The sequence below is a fragment of the Enoplosus armatus genome, chromosome 7 (genome assembly GCF_043641665.1).
Source record: "Enoplosus armatus isolate fEnoArm2 chromosome 7, fEnoArm2.hap1, whole genome shotgun sequence".
Classification (NCBI taxonomy): domain Eukaryota; kingdom Metazoa; phylum Chordata; class Actinopteri; order Centrarchiformes; family Enoplosidae; genus Enoplosus; species Enoplosus armatus.
In genome coordinates this window covers 25,547,683-25,562,160 of record NC_092186.1, presented here as the reverse complement: position 1 = coordinate 25,562,160, position 14,478 = coordinate 25,547,683, and the positions used below count along the sequence as shown (strand labels likewise).

The 14,478-nt window shown below is 42.5% G+C and overlaps 2 protein-coding genes across 3 annotated transcripts; both read left to right on the top strand.

Moving 5' to 3' along the window:
• The first annotated feature begins 2,551 nt into the window (after positions 1-2,551).
• Positions 2,552-14,417, top strand: LOC139287594 (GDP-L-fucose synthase-like). 2 transcript variants are annotated; one of them, XM_070908705.1, is made up of 10 exons: positions 2,552-2,566; positions 11,499-11,644; positions 11,786-11,900; positions 12,044-12,172; positions 12,280-12,353; positions 12,449-12,582; positions 13,186-13,317; positions 13,400-13,479; positions 13,726-13,825; positions 13,960-14,417. In XM_070908705.1, exons 1-10 carry the CDS (start codon positions 2,552-2,554, stop codon positions 14,013-14,015), a joined length of 981 nt encoding a protein of 326 aa, XP_070764806.1. In that variant the 3' UTR covers positions 14,016-14,417. The 2 variants fall into 2 exon arrangements, with proteins under 2 accessions (XP_070764806.1, XP_070764805.1); XM_070908704.1 differs by lacking the exon at positions 2,552-2,566 and adding an exon at positions 10,859-11,196 and having other exon boundaries at positions 11,487-11,644.
• Positions 6,070-9,556, top strand: LOC139287456 (leukocyte elastase inhibitor-like). Its single transcript, XM_070908487.1, has 7 exons — positions 6,070-6,130; positions 6,929-7,117; positions 7,885-8,022; positions 8,100-8,217; positions 8,342-8,484; positions 8,623-8,790; positions 9,149-9,556. The coding sequence occupies exons 2-7, from the start codon at positions 6,950-6,952 to the stop codon at positions 9,554-9,556; spliced, it is 1,143 nt and encodes a 380-aa protein (XP_070764588.1). The 5' UTR covers positions 6,070-6,130; positions 6,929-6,949.
• Positions 14,418-14,478: the final 61 nt, after the last annotated feature.

Here is a 14,478-nt window from a genome sequence, read left to right as displayed (position 1 = left end):
TGAATTAAAGTTTTTAAGTTGAAAATATGGCATATATGTTTGTTTCATGTATGACATTAATGTGAGGAAGGTCACAGTCTCCTCATCCCTCCACACAGATCTGGTGTTTTTGTCTGCCGCTGTTTTTCACCTCTGAAGTAGATGTTTGAGTCACATGCATACATCATGATTTATTTGCGAAGTCTGTTTCCGTTGCACTTTGTCACATTTTGCTTTCATCCAAACACCAACTTTTCCACCTCAGCCGAGTGTAAAAACCTTTTTTTAAGATATTTTGATATTTTTATGCGCACATGGAAAATGCGCGGACAGAATTGAGGGCACGCATGTTTGCCTTGACTTGAAATGCATTCATGGAGAAATCTGCAGCACATTTATGGTTCTGCTGCCTGGTTACAGTCAAGTGATGATGGAGTGGTAAATATATGGACTGGTAAACCAGGAACTGATGAATGCCTTTGACAGAGTTTCCTTGATCCTCCATGTTGAAAAAAGAAAATTAATTAGTAAATTGGTATTTTATTACTTGATTTTGTGAACAAGATTCAAACCAGGAGCCGATGCTCCTCTGTCAGCACCAATCCTTCAACTATAACATCAACAAGCAGTGAACTTCACACACAGTGTGTGCACTTTATGTCTTGTCTTCTTTATCCAACATGATTTGACTTCATGTGTACTGAGTGTTTATACTTGTGAGCCATATTCAAGACACATTGCCATCACTCTATGATGAACAATATACATTCATTTCTCTGTATCGGAATCTACTATTTCAATGTTTACCTGCTTTCACACTGCACACTTTGTCTTGGTCAATTGATAACCAGTGCATGTCCTCACCATTAGATACGGAGTTTCTCTGGGTGGGATTGCTTTATGAGCATGCAGGTTCACAGGAAAGTGATATATTAATATTTCTTATATATATATATATATATATATATATATATATATATATATATAGTATATACCCATGGCTAAACTGATTACAGACAAAGTGGCTGACTACTTATTGAATGTAAACACTCTTTACCTCCACCCCGTTCATCACAGTTCTTATAATGGGACACTTGCAGGTGTGCATTACTGCTTGCTATACTCAAATCCACCAGACAACCTGATAACTTTCTAATTGCTGAGGTTTCATTTAATATACACTGTATCTGCCAGAGGAGCTGAGGGCATCACAATCTGTAACCACCTTTCAAAGAAATCTCAAGACATCCCTTTTTAGCTTAGCTTTCCCTTCATCCATTTTATCTTATTATTTACCCTCTTCCGCTGTGCTACACTGGTCTCTCTGTTGTAACATGTTTCTTATTTCCTACATTATTATTTCCGTATATTACTGTTTATTTTCATTGTATTGTTGTATTTTATTGTACTGTCAAGCACCTTATATTGCAATTTTGCACGAAAGGTGCTGTATTAATAAAGCTTGATTTGATTTGTCTCTAGCTGAACTAAAAATGAGGCTAAACTTTGCAAACCACTGCCTCGCCGAATCAATTGTGACAAATAGTTGTTCTTTGACCACTTTGTGCTTTGCTGAATGATCCTCTGTGGATATTCCATACAACTGTAGCATGTTGGCACCGATTGCTGATCATCTAAGGTAAATATTCTGTAGCAGCAACATCAGATGTAATTCTGCAAACAAGAGCAAGCTCTTTTCACGGATGTGTAGGTCGTAGTATCTGGTGATATGAACCATAGTTAGATATATACACACCCATCATCATCTTCAAGCCGAACACGGAAAGTCATCTACTCACTAGTCCGCCTTTACAGCCTCGCTGTGTTTATACTGTAATCTGTCTATATATCTATATCTATCTATACTCTCTTCAAAGTGAAGCTTAGTGGTGGTGACGCTGAAGTAATGCAACCGTGGTGTAGTTCCTTGATAGCCTAACGTTAGCTTTTTACTTCAGGTCGTTCTGCCGTGTTCCAGGTTGCTCCAAGTCATATAAACATAGGGAATCTGACAAATCCTTATCATTTCACCACTTTCCGATTGATCAGCAACTGAAAAGACAATGGATAGTGAAAGTCCAGAGGGACATCGGGCCACATTTTGACAACAGCTAACGATAGCATTCAACCACTTACTAGCTATGTTTACCGTTCGATCGAAATGATAACGTTTTGTCAGATTCCTTACATTCATACGACTTGGAAACTGGAACACAGCAGTACGACATGATAACAGCATTTGAGCTAACCACACTGAGTGTGACGTGAGAGGAAAATGGCCGCCGTGTGACTATGGTCTAGTTTGTCATTTAAGCTAGTCAGTGTCACATTTACATATTGGTGCTATAAAGTTCAAGTGTTTGCATTTGAACAGCAAGGTTCAAGTGCTTATTTTATTAGTGTTAGAGCCTAGTTCATATTATTTTAATAATCTAGAGAAAGTTGAAAAGATACACTAGTCTGCTAACTGTGTGAGTGTTTTTCTCCCAGGCGTTGGTGGATACCAAACCAAAGCTAAAAGGAGAGTCAATATTGGACTTTCATTCATCAGGTGGACAAAATACAACTCCAAATGGATGATAATCTTGCTCCGTGTTTGCTAAATGTGTAACTAGCTTGCTGTTCGCTAACAACTTTCCACGGTGATAAAATGTCACACAGGGTTTGTTTAAATAGAAAAAATACATTTACTTGCTTTCTTTCCTAGAATCAGTTGAGAAGATTGTCATCTCATGTCTGTGTGTGAAGTACGGAGACGAACATGGTTAGCCTAGCTTAGCATAAAAACTAGATTCAGGGGGATACAGCTAGCCTGGCTATGTTGAAAGTAGTAAAGAAATAAACCTCCCAACACTTCTTAAGATCACTAATTTACACAAATTCCATTTGTTTAATGGGTAAAAACAATCTTTATGTTTAGCTAGTTAAACAGCTCCGCACTTAAACCTGCAATCATTGATTAAACATTGCCTATCACCTTTTAAGTTGATATGGCGAACTTGTTGGCTTAAAGGCAAAGTAAGTACCTGTCAAACTCTGCAACCTCAGAACTCAGACTACTGAGGACACCTCTGGGTTTATATAGCACCAGAGAGACAGAGAGAGAGAGACACCGACACAGACAGACAGGCAGAGATGTATAGCAGCACCAGTAATAGACATAGCAACTATAATAATGAGAGAAATATGACTAATAATAATAATTGTAGCGATGAGAGTCAAGTGGGCCCATGGCAGCAGCAGCCAGGCGTACCAGGACCACGATCCACAGGAACCTGCGAGACGAGAAAGCACAAAGAAACTCCGGGGGAAGATATGAACTTAGTAACATGCATTGGAGGGACATGAATGTGTAAAGATGGAGAGGAAGAGGAGGAAAGCTCAGTGCATCATGGGAAGCCCCCCAGCAGACTAGGCCTGTAGCAGCTTAACTAGGGGGCTGGTCCAGGCAGGCCTGAGCTCGCCCCTAACTATAAGTTTTAAGGCTACTCTTAAAAGTTGAGAGTGTGTCTGCCTCCCAGACCCAAACTGGGAGCTGTGGGTTCAATTTTTTACAAATGGAACCTAAATCAAAAATACCTAAATCACAACCCCTCCAACTCTGAAAACTTGAATTTAACTTCTAACAGAGAGTTTCAGAAGAAACCAAGAATGGCTGAATTATAGAGAAAGGTATATACAGTGATGAACTGGCGCAGCCATAAAACCCCCCCCCCCATGGTTTTATGTAATATTTCACTTAGCATCAGATGTCTTTGGAGCTTTTAAAATTAAGGGTTGGAACAATACCGTTGTATTTATATAGCACCAAATCATAACCATTATCTCAGGGCTCTTTTCATATGGAGCCGGTTTAGACCGTACTCTGTATAATGTTATTCATAAGCAAATACAGAACATATGCTGTATGTAACATGTTATTACATGTTTGTTGTCATTATGGATGGACTCAATAGAAATATTCGATCTTGAACAAAATTTTTCGCGGGTGGCCTGGCATTGCCTTCAGCTGCCTCAAGGCTAAACCTGTTTCCATGTTCAGTTTGGGTGTTCAGTTGTATGTACGTTTATATCTAATAATATAAACTGAATGATTAATGAGTGCAATATTTATATTTTATAATGTATTGTATATCTTTTCACTCGAACCCAAACACTCACATAGACTCACCATTGAGACACGGTATCGGCATTGTACAAGTGTATACTGAAGAGCAGACAGCAGGGGGGGGGGGGGCTCCCTCTGGTGGAAGACGGATGCTAAATCCTCACGGTCTGCATGTGCATTTATAGGTTTTGTTCATTTTTCGCGCTGATTTAGGGCCCGTGCAGCCACCAAGGAACCCCAAAATGAGTATAAATAAATCAAATGTTGGCATCAAATCCTTGGTCACATTCTCAGGCTTGGATTATTCTTTGGTGAGATATTTCCTGATTTAAATAAGGACACTTCTTTAACGTCATTGAACGTATATGAGAGGGAAGAGTATCTGCTGTAAACAGTCAAATAAGTGTGTTTGTTGTACATGTTGATTGTGTGAGGTGGATTGTAATTCAGGAATATCACCCTGACATGCATGATAAATGTTGAAAACTCAGGTGTAAGGAAGAAAGCGGGAAGGAGGGCTTGTATAGTGGGACGGTCTATAGGAAGGTGGTTATGTAACAGAGAGGTCTGGAGTCCAAGGGGTGCCGTGAATCAGAAATGTTTATCATGTGGGAGCGGTTGCCAAGGCTGTACTGTGAAGCCTCCATGACGGGTGGAGACAAAATGTAATCTCTGTACGCAGCAAGTCACAAGTCACCCTCCTACACGTGAAATGTTTCAAAAGGGCAACCTGGATTCACCCCTACAAGCCCTTTATGAATAAAATAAAGTCCATCCATGTGTGTGTAAGAAATCTAAATGTACTCCAAGGATGCATTTCTTCCTTGAGCCAAAGTGAGAAGAAACACCTGCTATTTGTGAGAACTCACAGAAGGAATCCTGGTTTGTATTTGTACATTTTAAAGTGACACCTTAAGGTCTTCCATTGAAAACCATAATAATACAAATTCACAATCACATCCGCATGATGCTACTGCGGTTAAAAAGTGAAAGTACGAGTACAGCAGTACAGAAAATATTCCACTTTCACGGTTTTACTTGAGCAGAAATACAAAAGCATTTGCAGCAAAATGTATCCAAAGCCTCAGAAGCAAAAGTACTCATTGTGCAGAATGACCCATCTCAGAATAATGTATATTATATAACTTGATTAGAATTACTCACCCCAATATTGCAGCTTGCTTTAAACACTTTATATACTGCTGGGTCGCTTAATCTAATAAGACACCAGAATTCATTTGTTGATCATTTGTATAAACAATCTGAACCTTGCAAAGTACCCGCAGCTGTCAAGTAAATACACGAATTCTCTCTGAAATGCAGTGAAGCACAAGTATAAAGTGGCATACTACTGGAAATACTCAAGTAAGATTCCTGGAAATCTGGGAGGGTCTGATAACAGACAAGAGGCATTAAATACTGAAAATACTAGTTTTTGGGTAAATAATGAGCAACTAAATGAAAGGGGGTTTGGCATTCCCGCCGTGGTCACACGCCTGGCAGCGTGGAGAGGGCTTTCATCGGGCATTCAGACTATAATAGCAGGGAGCATTTATCATTGAACCGTTAATGTTTGGGATTTTGAAATACTCGGGAAATGTGTACAGAGTTTGGTCTGTGGCTAGACGGGACGGCCTGAGAGGTGAAACCCTAATCATTTCAAGTGATAAAAAAAAAAGGTGATAGCGTGCAGAATTGTGTTACGGGGGGGGTGCGAACCTTCCCCACAGCGCTCCGCGGCTTCATCTGTCCTCCTCGGTGTGACAGCGCGCAGCCTGTTTGTCAGCAGCCACCGACTTATCGCCCAGTCACGCGTCCCACCCACAGACTGTTTGTTCGCCCGCAGTTTGCGTTCCGTATAAATGAGCAGCGGCGGACTTCTGGATTCAACCCCCGAACGCTGCCCCGGGACTTTGCGGTTTTCCCTGTTTTAGGCGGGGTTTTTTTCGGACTTTTGCCCGCTTTTACGTTTTGCTTTTACTGTTTCACCCGTTGGGAGTGTGCGGGCAGAGCGTGCTTCAGTCGTTGCGGGTGGAAGAACAGGTAATGTAGCCGGACAGCGCGGGCTATAGTTAGCTAAGAGGCCTGTGATACACACACACGCACACACACACACACACACGCACACACACAGAGAGCACACGCACAGTGTCATATCCTGACTCGCATTACGTGTTTCACAAGCTGAATGTGTGCGGGTTTATTTCCAGGTACCTGAACGCAGCTTTACATGTTCCAGTGAAAACGGTGATACTTTGGGAAACAGTGGGAATGTGGGAAAATACAATTTCTTTTTTTAAAGAAATGCTTTTAACAAATTGTCAGGTTAAATGTTGAATAGGTTTAAAAAGTAGAAAAACAGCAACCTGAATTTTCTATTTTTTTATTTTAATTTTTTTAAAGATGCCTTGAACTAAGTGGTTAAACCATGATGGATGTAAAGTGACTATCACAGTGAACATCCAGGTGACCACAGTGCCACTGGGCTGCATGTGCTAATAGATCATTAACATGATTTACGGGCAAAAAAAAAAAAAAAATTATTAACTGTTGTGGGTGAAATGGCAACACTGGGCGTCAGGTATGTTTTTATTGGTACATTAACAGAAGTGGAAAAAGCTTTATGTGATAGGTTTATTGGATCATTTGTCTTCCAAGAGCATATATCAGTTGTTTTAAGGTATAAAATGTAGAGGGTGTTGTGTATATCAGGAGGAAAATAAACATGTAATGTAATGTAATTTAGGTGCATTTCTGTTTACATTCAAATCAGTTTGAAATGTATTTTGCAATATGGAATTATATGCCACATTTCAAATGCAAAATTTGCTCAAATTACAGGAAAACCGTACATCATCAGTCATGGCCGCCGTCAGCAGCTCAAACACAGGTTTTGCCTTGGAGCTGCTCCGCACTCTGAGCCAGGCGAACCCCGCCGGCAACATCTTTGTCTCCCCGCTGAGCATCAGCTCGGCCCTGGCTATGGTTTACCTGGGCGCTAAGGGGGACACTGCTACTCAGATGGCACAGGTCAGCACACTGTCCGTCTCTCTTATCACAAGTGCCTCGTCCATCGCCTCGACATCCCTGCGTAACTTCTAGCCCAATCAGAAAAGGTAGTGTACATTCTGAAGTGCCGTCGTCCTGGCTACGGGCCCCGGGTGTGTCTCTGGGTGCAGACTGGAAGGTGTGTTCTGAGACAGGCGAAGCCTAATGACACCTGTACTTTGACCTCAGTGAACGCCTCTGAAACAAGTAATGCACTGTTTGCTTAAAAGCGGAAGGATGTAAAAACTGGAAATTGCACATTGAGTTGCAGTTTCAGTCCATGAAACCTGTTTGCTTTTGAGAGGTTACAGCCAATCCTCAGAGCTTTGTTCTCCTTTGTTGTATTTTGATTCATGACACATGAATCACACAGGGTTTAGCCAAATGGCACATTTTCCCCTGCAGTGCCTCAGCAGGTTGGTGATGAATGCAGAAATACAGAAGTACACTATATGGCGGAAAAGTATGAGGACATATGAACATTACACCCATATGTGATTGTTTGAGCATTTAATTTCAAAATGATGGACATTAATCTCCACCGGGGTTGGCTTTCCAGCTGATGTTGAAACCCGGCTGCAGGGATTCGATCCCATTCAGCCACGAAAGCATTAGTGAGGTTGGCCTGTGATGTTGGGTTGATGAGGTCTGCCTTTATCTCGTGTATATATATAGTGTAGTATAGCAACAAGGAACAACACAATGTTTTGATCCCATAATAAAGTCTGTCGGCCCAAACTTTCACACAGGCTCTCTCATTCAGCTCTGGCGAGGGCGTCCACGCAGACTTCCAGACTCTGAACGCCGACATCAACTCGCCGTCTGCCTCGTACATCCTGAAGCTAGCCAACCGTCTCTACGGGGAAAACACCGCCAACTTCCTCCCGGTGAGTCTGTCAGCTTTCGCAGGAAGACACGAGATGCTCGGATTGAATCAATAACATTTGTACGACTGAATCGGCAGCTATTCCTCGAAGCCACGCAGAAGTACTACCAGGCAGACCTGAAGGCTGTGGATTTCATCGGGGCTCCCGAGGCGTGCAGAGGGGAGATCAACAGCTGGGTCGAGCAGCAGACGGAGAGTGAGAAATGACATCTTAACTGGACTCAAAATCATTCCTATACCAACTTTTACAGCCATCGCTCCGCAGCGTCCCCCTGTGAATCAGTGTTCAACGCTTGCTTTGCATGTGCATTTCCTTTCAGATAAGATTAAAGATCTTCTGAAGCCAGGAACAGTCAGTACTATGACAAGACTGGCTCTGGTTAACGCCATCTACTTCAAGGGAAACTGGATGTGCCGCTTTGATGAGGCAAACACCAAAGAGATGCCCTTTAAAGTCAACAAGGTGAAAACTCAAGTTGAAATTTGCATTTGAATACGGGAAAACAGCCAGATGTGCAGCCGGACATTTTCCGAAAGAGAACACGAGACTTTCCAAAGTGATCACCGATCACCTTGATATTCTGTGTTTCTTGCACGTCAGAACGAGGCCAAGCCGGTCCAGATGATGTACCAGAGGAAGAAGCTGCCTTTCAACTACGTTCCCGAGCTCGGCCTGCAGATCCTGGAGCTGCCGTACGTGGACGAAGAGCTTAGCATGTTCATCCTGCTGCCCGAGGAGTCCGCAGGCGGCCCCAACCCTCTGCTGAAGGTACACAACCTAGAAACAAGTACCGTTAAAAAAAAAAAACACCACCAAAACGAGGCTGTATCCTTTAGGTCTAACAAACCAGTATCAAGTGCGTTTCCTTTTCAAGTATTTTAAACCCGGCGTTGTTTACGTCCATGTTTACTCGCTTGCAGTCCCCTTCTTCCTCGTCCTTGTTGGTGCATTGCAGCGTATCTTGCCGTGTTTGCTAACATTGCTCCCACGTGTGTCGGATATGTAAAAAATTGTTTGCTAAAACATTGGACAAAGGTAATAACATGTCATACGTATGTTTTTCAGCTTGTAATGGACTTACGTACTGTTCTATCTGGTTATGTGTTTGTCCTTGTCCTCGCTCCAGCTGGAGAACGAACTAACGCGGGAGAAGCTGGACGAATGGACCAACAGGGAAAACATGGACGTCCACTCAGAGGTCGTCGTTCACCTGCCCAAGTTCAAGCTGGAGGAAGACTACGAGCTGAACGAGCCTCTGGCCAAACTGGGCATGACAGACGTGTTCTGCGCGGCGAGGGCCGATTTGTCTGGCATGAACGGCGAAGGAGGACTCTTCCTGTCTACGGTGGCCCACAAGGCTTTTGTGGAGGTGAACGAGGAGGGGACAGAGGCAGCGGCGGCCACAGCAGGCATGGTAGCATTCTGTATGTTTAGGGAGGAACACTTCACAGCGGACCACCCCTTCCTCTTCTTCATCAGGCACAATAAGACCAAGTCCATCCTCTTCCTCGGCAGGTTCTCGTCTCCTCAGTAGACAGAACCGGCAGAGGAAGATGTTGGGCCAATTCAAATAAAAAATGTGCAAAATCCTAGAAATGAAGGTTTTGTTTTCTGTGATATTTTGCTGATTTTTTTGTCTGCCTTTGCACTGAACTCATAGATGTAGCTGTTCAAACAATGAGTTTGAGTGTTTTCGCTTGAATTAATGGGTAATAATACTTGACTGATCAGCCTATGTAAGTGAAAAATAAAGCAACAGACTTTTGGGTTTTAAAGTGACTACAGGGAGACATGCTTCTTCAGTGGACAGTGAGTTCCAATGGAATGTGGTCACCGTGAGGTATGTGGATTATCCAGAGGGGCCGGGACAATGTCTTGGCGCAACAACTTGCTTGTTGACTTTTTTTTCGAAATGCCGTTTTCAATGAGCAGAGAAAAGAAAACGAGCGGTGGTGAACTCAAGGGGTCTAGTATGCGTTATTGATTTGGCAATAAATGGGACAATTGCTGTCACAGTCTAGTCGATTCTTACAGTTTGTCATTCCTTTCACAGTACTTTGTTAAATGCCGTTGCATAACTCCACTAAGCTGCAGTGTGGGGGTTAAACACCCAAGAGACGCCAACACAGATGAAGTTCTGAGACAGCATTTTAGCCAAAACAATCGAAAGGTCAGCATGGCTAAGCAGACACTGAGGTGGCTGCAGCTCTCCTTCTGTCCACTGAGGGGCAGCAAAGACTAACAGTAATGTGTCAGGTAGTCATGTCGGCTCCACCACCCTGGCCAAACTTCTTCAAGCACAAAATTATTATTATTATTTATTAAATACATTTTCAGACCACCTCTAGTTTAATGTCTACATCTGGTCTAGAAGTATAGCATGATGGGCAGTTTGTTTCTGTTACAGAGGTTGTTTTAGGGAATACATAAAAAAAAAAACTAAACATAAATAGAAAAAAAAGAGTCCCGGGCAGTTTTATAGAATCAACAACTTTTCCGTTTAGTACGAGCAGATAAAAAAAAAAAAAAAAAAACGTGTTCAGAGAAACTCTTCCAGTGTTCATTCACCAAACCGGAAAACGTATTGTTATATGTAAAAGTAAAAGTTAGAAATCGTCTCAAAATACTGCGAGAAAAAGCCCCATTATTAAGTAAAACGTTATATTTAGATGCCTGCTTAATGTCTTTCCACTTGCAACACTTCCGGATGTCTATTTGAGCCACGAAAATGGCCCCGCTCTTCGTCAATAAAACATTATTTTGAAGGCTATGGCCGGAAGCGTGATCATACGAGCTACCTTGACACCGGCACCTTTCTCCTGTCTGCGTACTTGATAGCTAATGGATGAGAACCGTCTACTTTACGTGTTTAGCTCAGAGTTAACGTTGTTTTACTGCACTAGCGCGACACTGGAGACACTGTTCTATAACTTACCTGCGGCATGGTCGTACACCCCGGTTTATTTCATCTAGCTGCGTTTATATAACACTCGGCGAAAGGAATGAAAGAGAAAAGCTAGCTAACATCAACTTTGGCTAATAACGTCGGCTCGGCTGGCCGGCTTTGCGGTCCCAACACGGTTCTACGTTGACGGGTCACCTCTAATGACAAGCAGGTAGCAACAATCAAGTTGGCCTTGGGACACCGTTGTTATACAGTGCCCGAAAATAGAGGTAAGCTAAGTAAGTTAGCTATAGTAAGTTCACTTAGATAGTGTTAGTTATTGGAGTTTGATACAGTTTGATGTCTTGTTGACTTGTTTTACTTACTAATAACTGAACAAACTTGCTGACACACCCACCTGTAGACGCGGAGCCAATCGTTGCCATGTTAACTGCTCCTTTGTGTAATGAAACATAGCCTCGTTGTCATATATATATATATATACAATCACTCATTTCTGGTTTTGTTTGTATTATGCCTACGCGCCATTAAGTATGTTTGCGTCTTGAACCTTTCCTAGATGAGCTGTGAGGGCGATCACACTGTTCCGTTGAGGGTGTTGGTGACAGGGGGGTCCGGCTTGGTGGGCAGGGCCATACAGCATGTGGTTAAAGAGCAGGGGGGAGCCGAGGAGGGGGAAGAATGGATATTTCTCTCCTCCAAAGACGCCAACCTCATGTGAGAACGTGCTTCTTCTAGCTACTGCTAACATGCATGCGAAAATATGTTTTGTTATTTACACACACACACACACACACACAGTTCGGACACTGTCTCTGCACCGTCCTCCTCCTGTCATATTGTGGCCTCTCCTTTCAGGGACATGGCAGAGACACGGGCGGTGTTTGAAAAACATCAGCCAACCCACGTCATTCACCTGGCTGCTATGGTCGGGGGGCTTTTCAAGAACATGAAGTACAATCTGGACTTTTGGGTACGAGGAAGTTGAATCTGTGCTAGCACAGGTGTTTTAAAAGGTTGTTGTGTGTGTTGAAAGTAGACTTTGTTGGGTAATAGAATCATCAACATATCATTTTTTTTGTTTTTTGTTGCTACCGATGTGTCTGTCCCCTCCAGAGAAACAATATCTACATCAATGACAACGTGCTGCAGGCAGCACATGAAGTTGGCGTGGTCAAGGTTGTTTCCTGCTTATCCACCTGCATCTTTCCTGATAAGACCACCTACCCTATCGACGAGACCATGGTAAAAGGCCCCCTATGTGTGTGTGTGTGTGTGTGTGTGTGTGTGCTGTTTGCTGGCATGTATCAGTCAATTTGTAAACGGTGACTAACTTTATTTCTTTGCACAAGATCCATAACGGTCCACCTCACGAATCGAACTTTGGCTATGCCTATGCAAAGAGAATGATTGATGTCCATAACAGGTGGGAAGTCAAGTTGTTGGTTTTGCACTGCAACAGGTTTAGTAAATCCACACTGTCACATGAATAAGAATTGTCTGCAAAACGGTGTTTCACAGGGCATACTTCCAGCAGCATGGGCGTTGCTACACGGCTGTGATTCCCACTAATGTGTTTGGTCCCCATGACAACTTCAGCATTGAGGACGGTCACGTGCTGCCAGGCCTCATACACAAAGCTTACGCTGCTCAAAGTAAGTCGCATTCTCTTACATAAGCTAGTAGAAATGCACAGATCTAATTCTTCCCTCTTTATACAACACCTGAATGTAGGATTTTGGACAGTACCAAGTATCTATCAATGCTCTTTTTTTTTTTTTTTTTTTTTTTTTTACCTCGCTGTGTTTTGGATCAGTAATGATCCCCAATCAACCCCTGGCTCCCCCCATCATGCCGAAGTGTCCTTGAGCAAGTCACTGAACCCTAAGTTGCTCCTGATGGAGGCCAGCACCTTGCATGGCAGCTCGGTCGCCATCGGTGTGTGAATGTGTGAGTGGATGGGTGAATGAGACTTAGCTGTAAACAGCTTTGGGAACCGTGAAGGTTGAAAAGCGATATATAAGTGAGACTATAACTACACGTCACTACTTAACTATAAGTGGAGACTTTCATATGTTATTGTTTAGGTGTCTGCACAGTTGAATTTATTTTTATTTTTTTCAAAAGTTTATAAAGCTGTGTTACCATTTATTTAATGATTGTGACTAAAAAACAGTGTTTAATATGGATTGATTATGTAAGATCAGTAACAGTGCTGATCCTATGTAAATTGTGTACTCATTTGTGTGTATGGTTAGAGGAGGGGAAGCCCCTGGTGGTCTGGGGCTCCGGCACTCCCAGAAGACAGTTCATTTATTCTTTGGACCTCGCTCGTCTCTTCCTGTGGGTCTTGAGAGCGTATCCGGAGGTCGATCCAGTCATTCTCTCTGGTGAGTCCTCATACACAGCGTATCATTAGTGAGAGCTGAATTCCATTCATAGTAATGCCTTTGTTGTGTCCGCTGGTCCCAGTTGGAGAGCAAGAAGAGGTGTCCATCAAAGAAGCAGCAGAAGCAGTTGTGCAAGCACTGGACTTTAAAGGAGAAGTGGTGGTATCCTTATAATCGTGCTCAGAGCAAAGTTTTAGAGGTGTTGAACTCGGAACAGGTTGTTTGTTATAGTCCATGTTCCAGATTTGACCTGAAAGAAGTGGCTGTCTGGAAGGTTAAGACGTTGCAATTTCTCCTCTTTGGCACTGTTTAACTATTACGCAATTTGTACTTAAGGGACTTGTGCAAAATGATTGCGATGGTCCTTAAACCTTTGTAAATGCAGTTTCCTTGACCTTTGACCTCTAGTTTGATACCAGTAAAGCAGACGGTCAGTTCAAAAAGACTGCCAGCAACACAAAGCTGCGCCGCTACCTGCCGGACTTCACCTTCACACCCTTCAAAGAAGGTGGGACTGACCTGTGTGTGTGTGTGTTTTTAAATGCCATCAGTGCAGAAATCTAAAATACTGGATGAAAATTGCAAGAAGTATGTTTTGATTACATCTGCCGCCTGTCTGATTCCTCCCGCTCTCACTTACAGCTTTAAAGGACACCTGCGATTGGTTTGTTGCCAACTACGACTCGGCCCGGAAGTGAGAACGCTGTCAAACAAGTCGCTACAGAGTCTGTCGACCCACGAGGCCGTTCTGTTGGAAGGGATGGTGGTAATGGCAGAGATATGGAATTATTGTATTCTATTACCTGTATGTAGAATTTTCTTCACTATGGTAGTGTTACTCATTTGAATTGCTCATTGACTGCTACGATCTTGGGACTCAAGATGCTGTCACAATTTACTAATTTCAGTACTATAAATCTTTTTCGTTTCATTACTGAATTACCTTCATTCTTGAAGGGTTTGGAAGTTGACCTGGCCTGACCTTGATTCACTTTATTTAATGAACGGAAAGAATAATGTGCCGTGTAACCGGTGGCATGGATGTTTTTTGTTTTTTTTACTAAGTATATTGGCACTTAAATAAATGTTTTTACCTATAATATGTTTTAAGTAAGTTTTCATATTTCATAGGATATATATATATAAAAAAACAACCTAGTG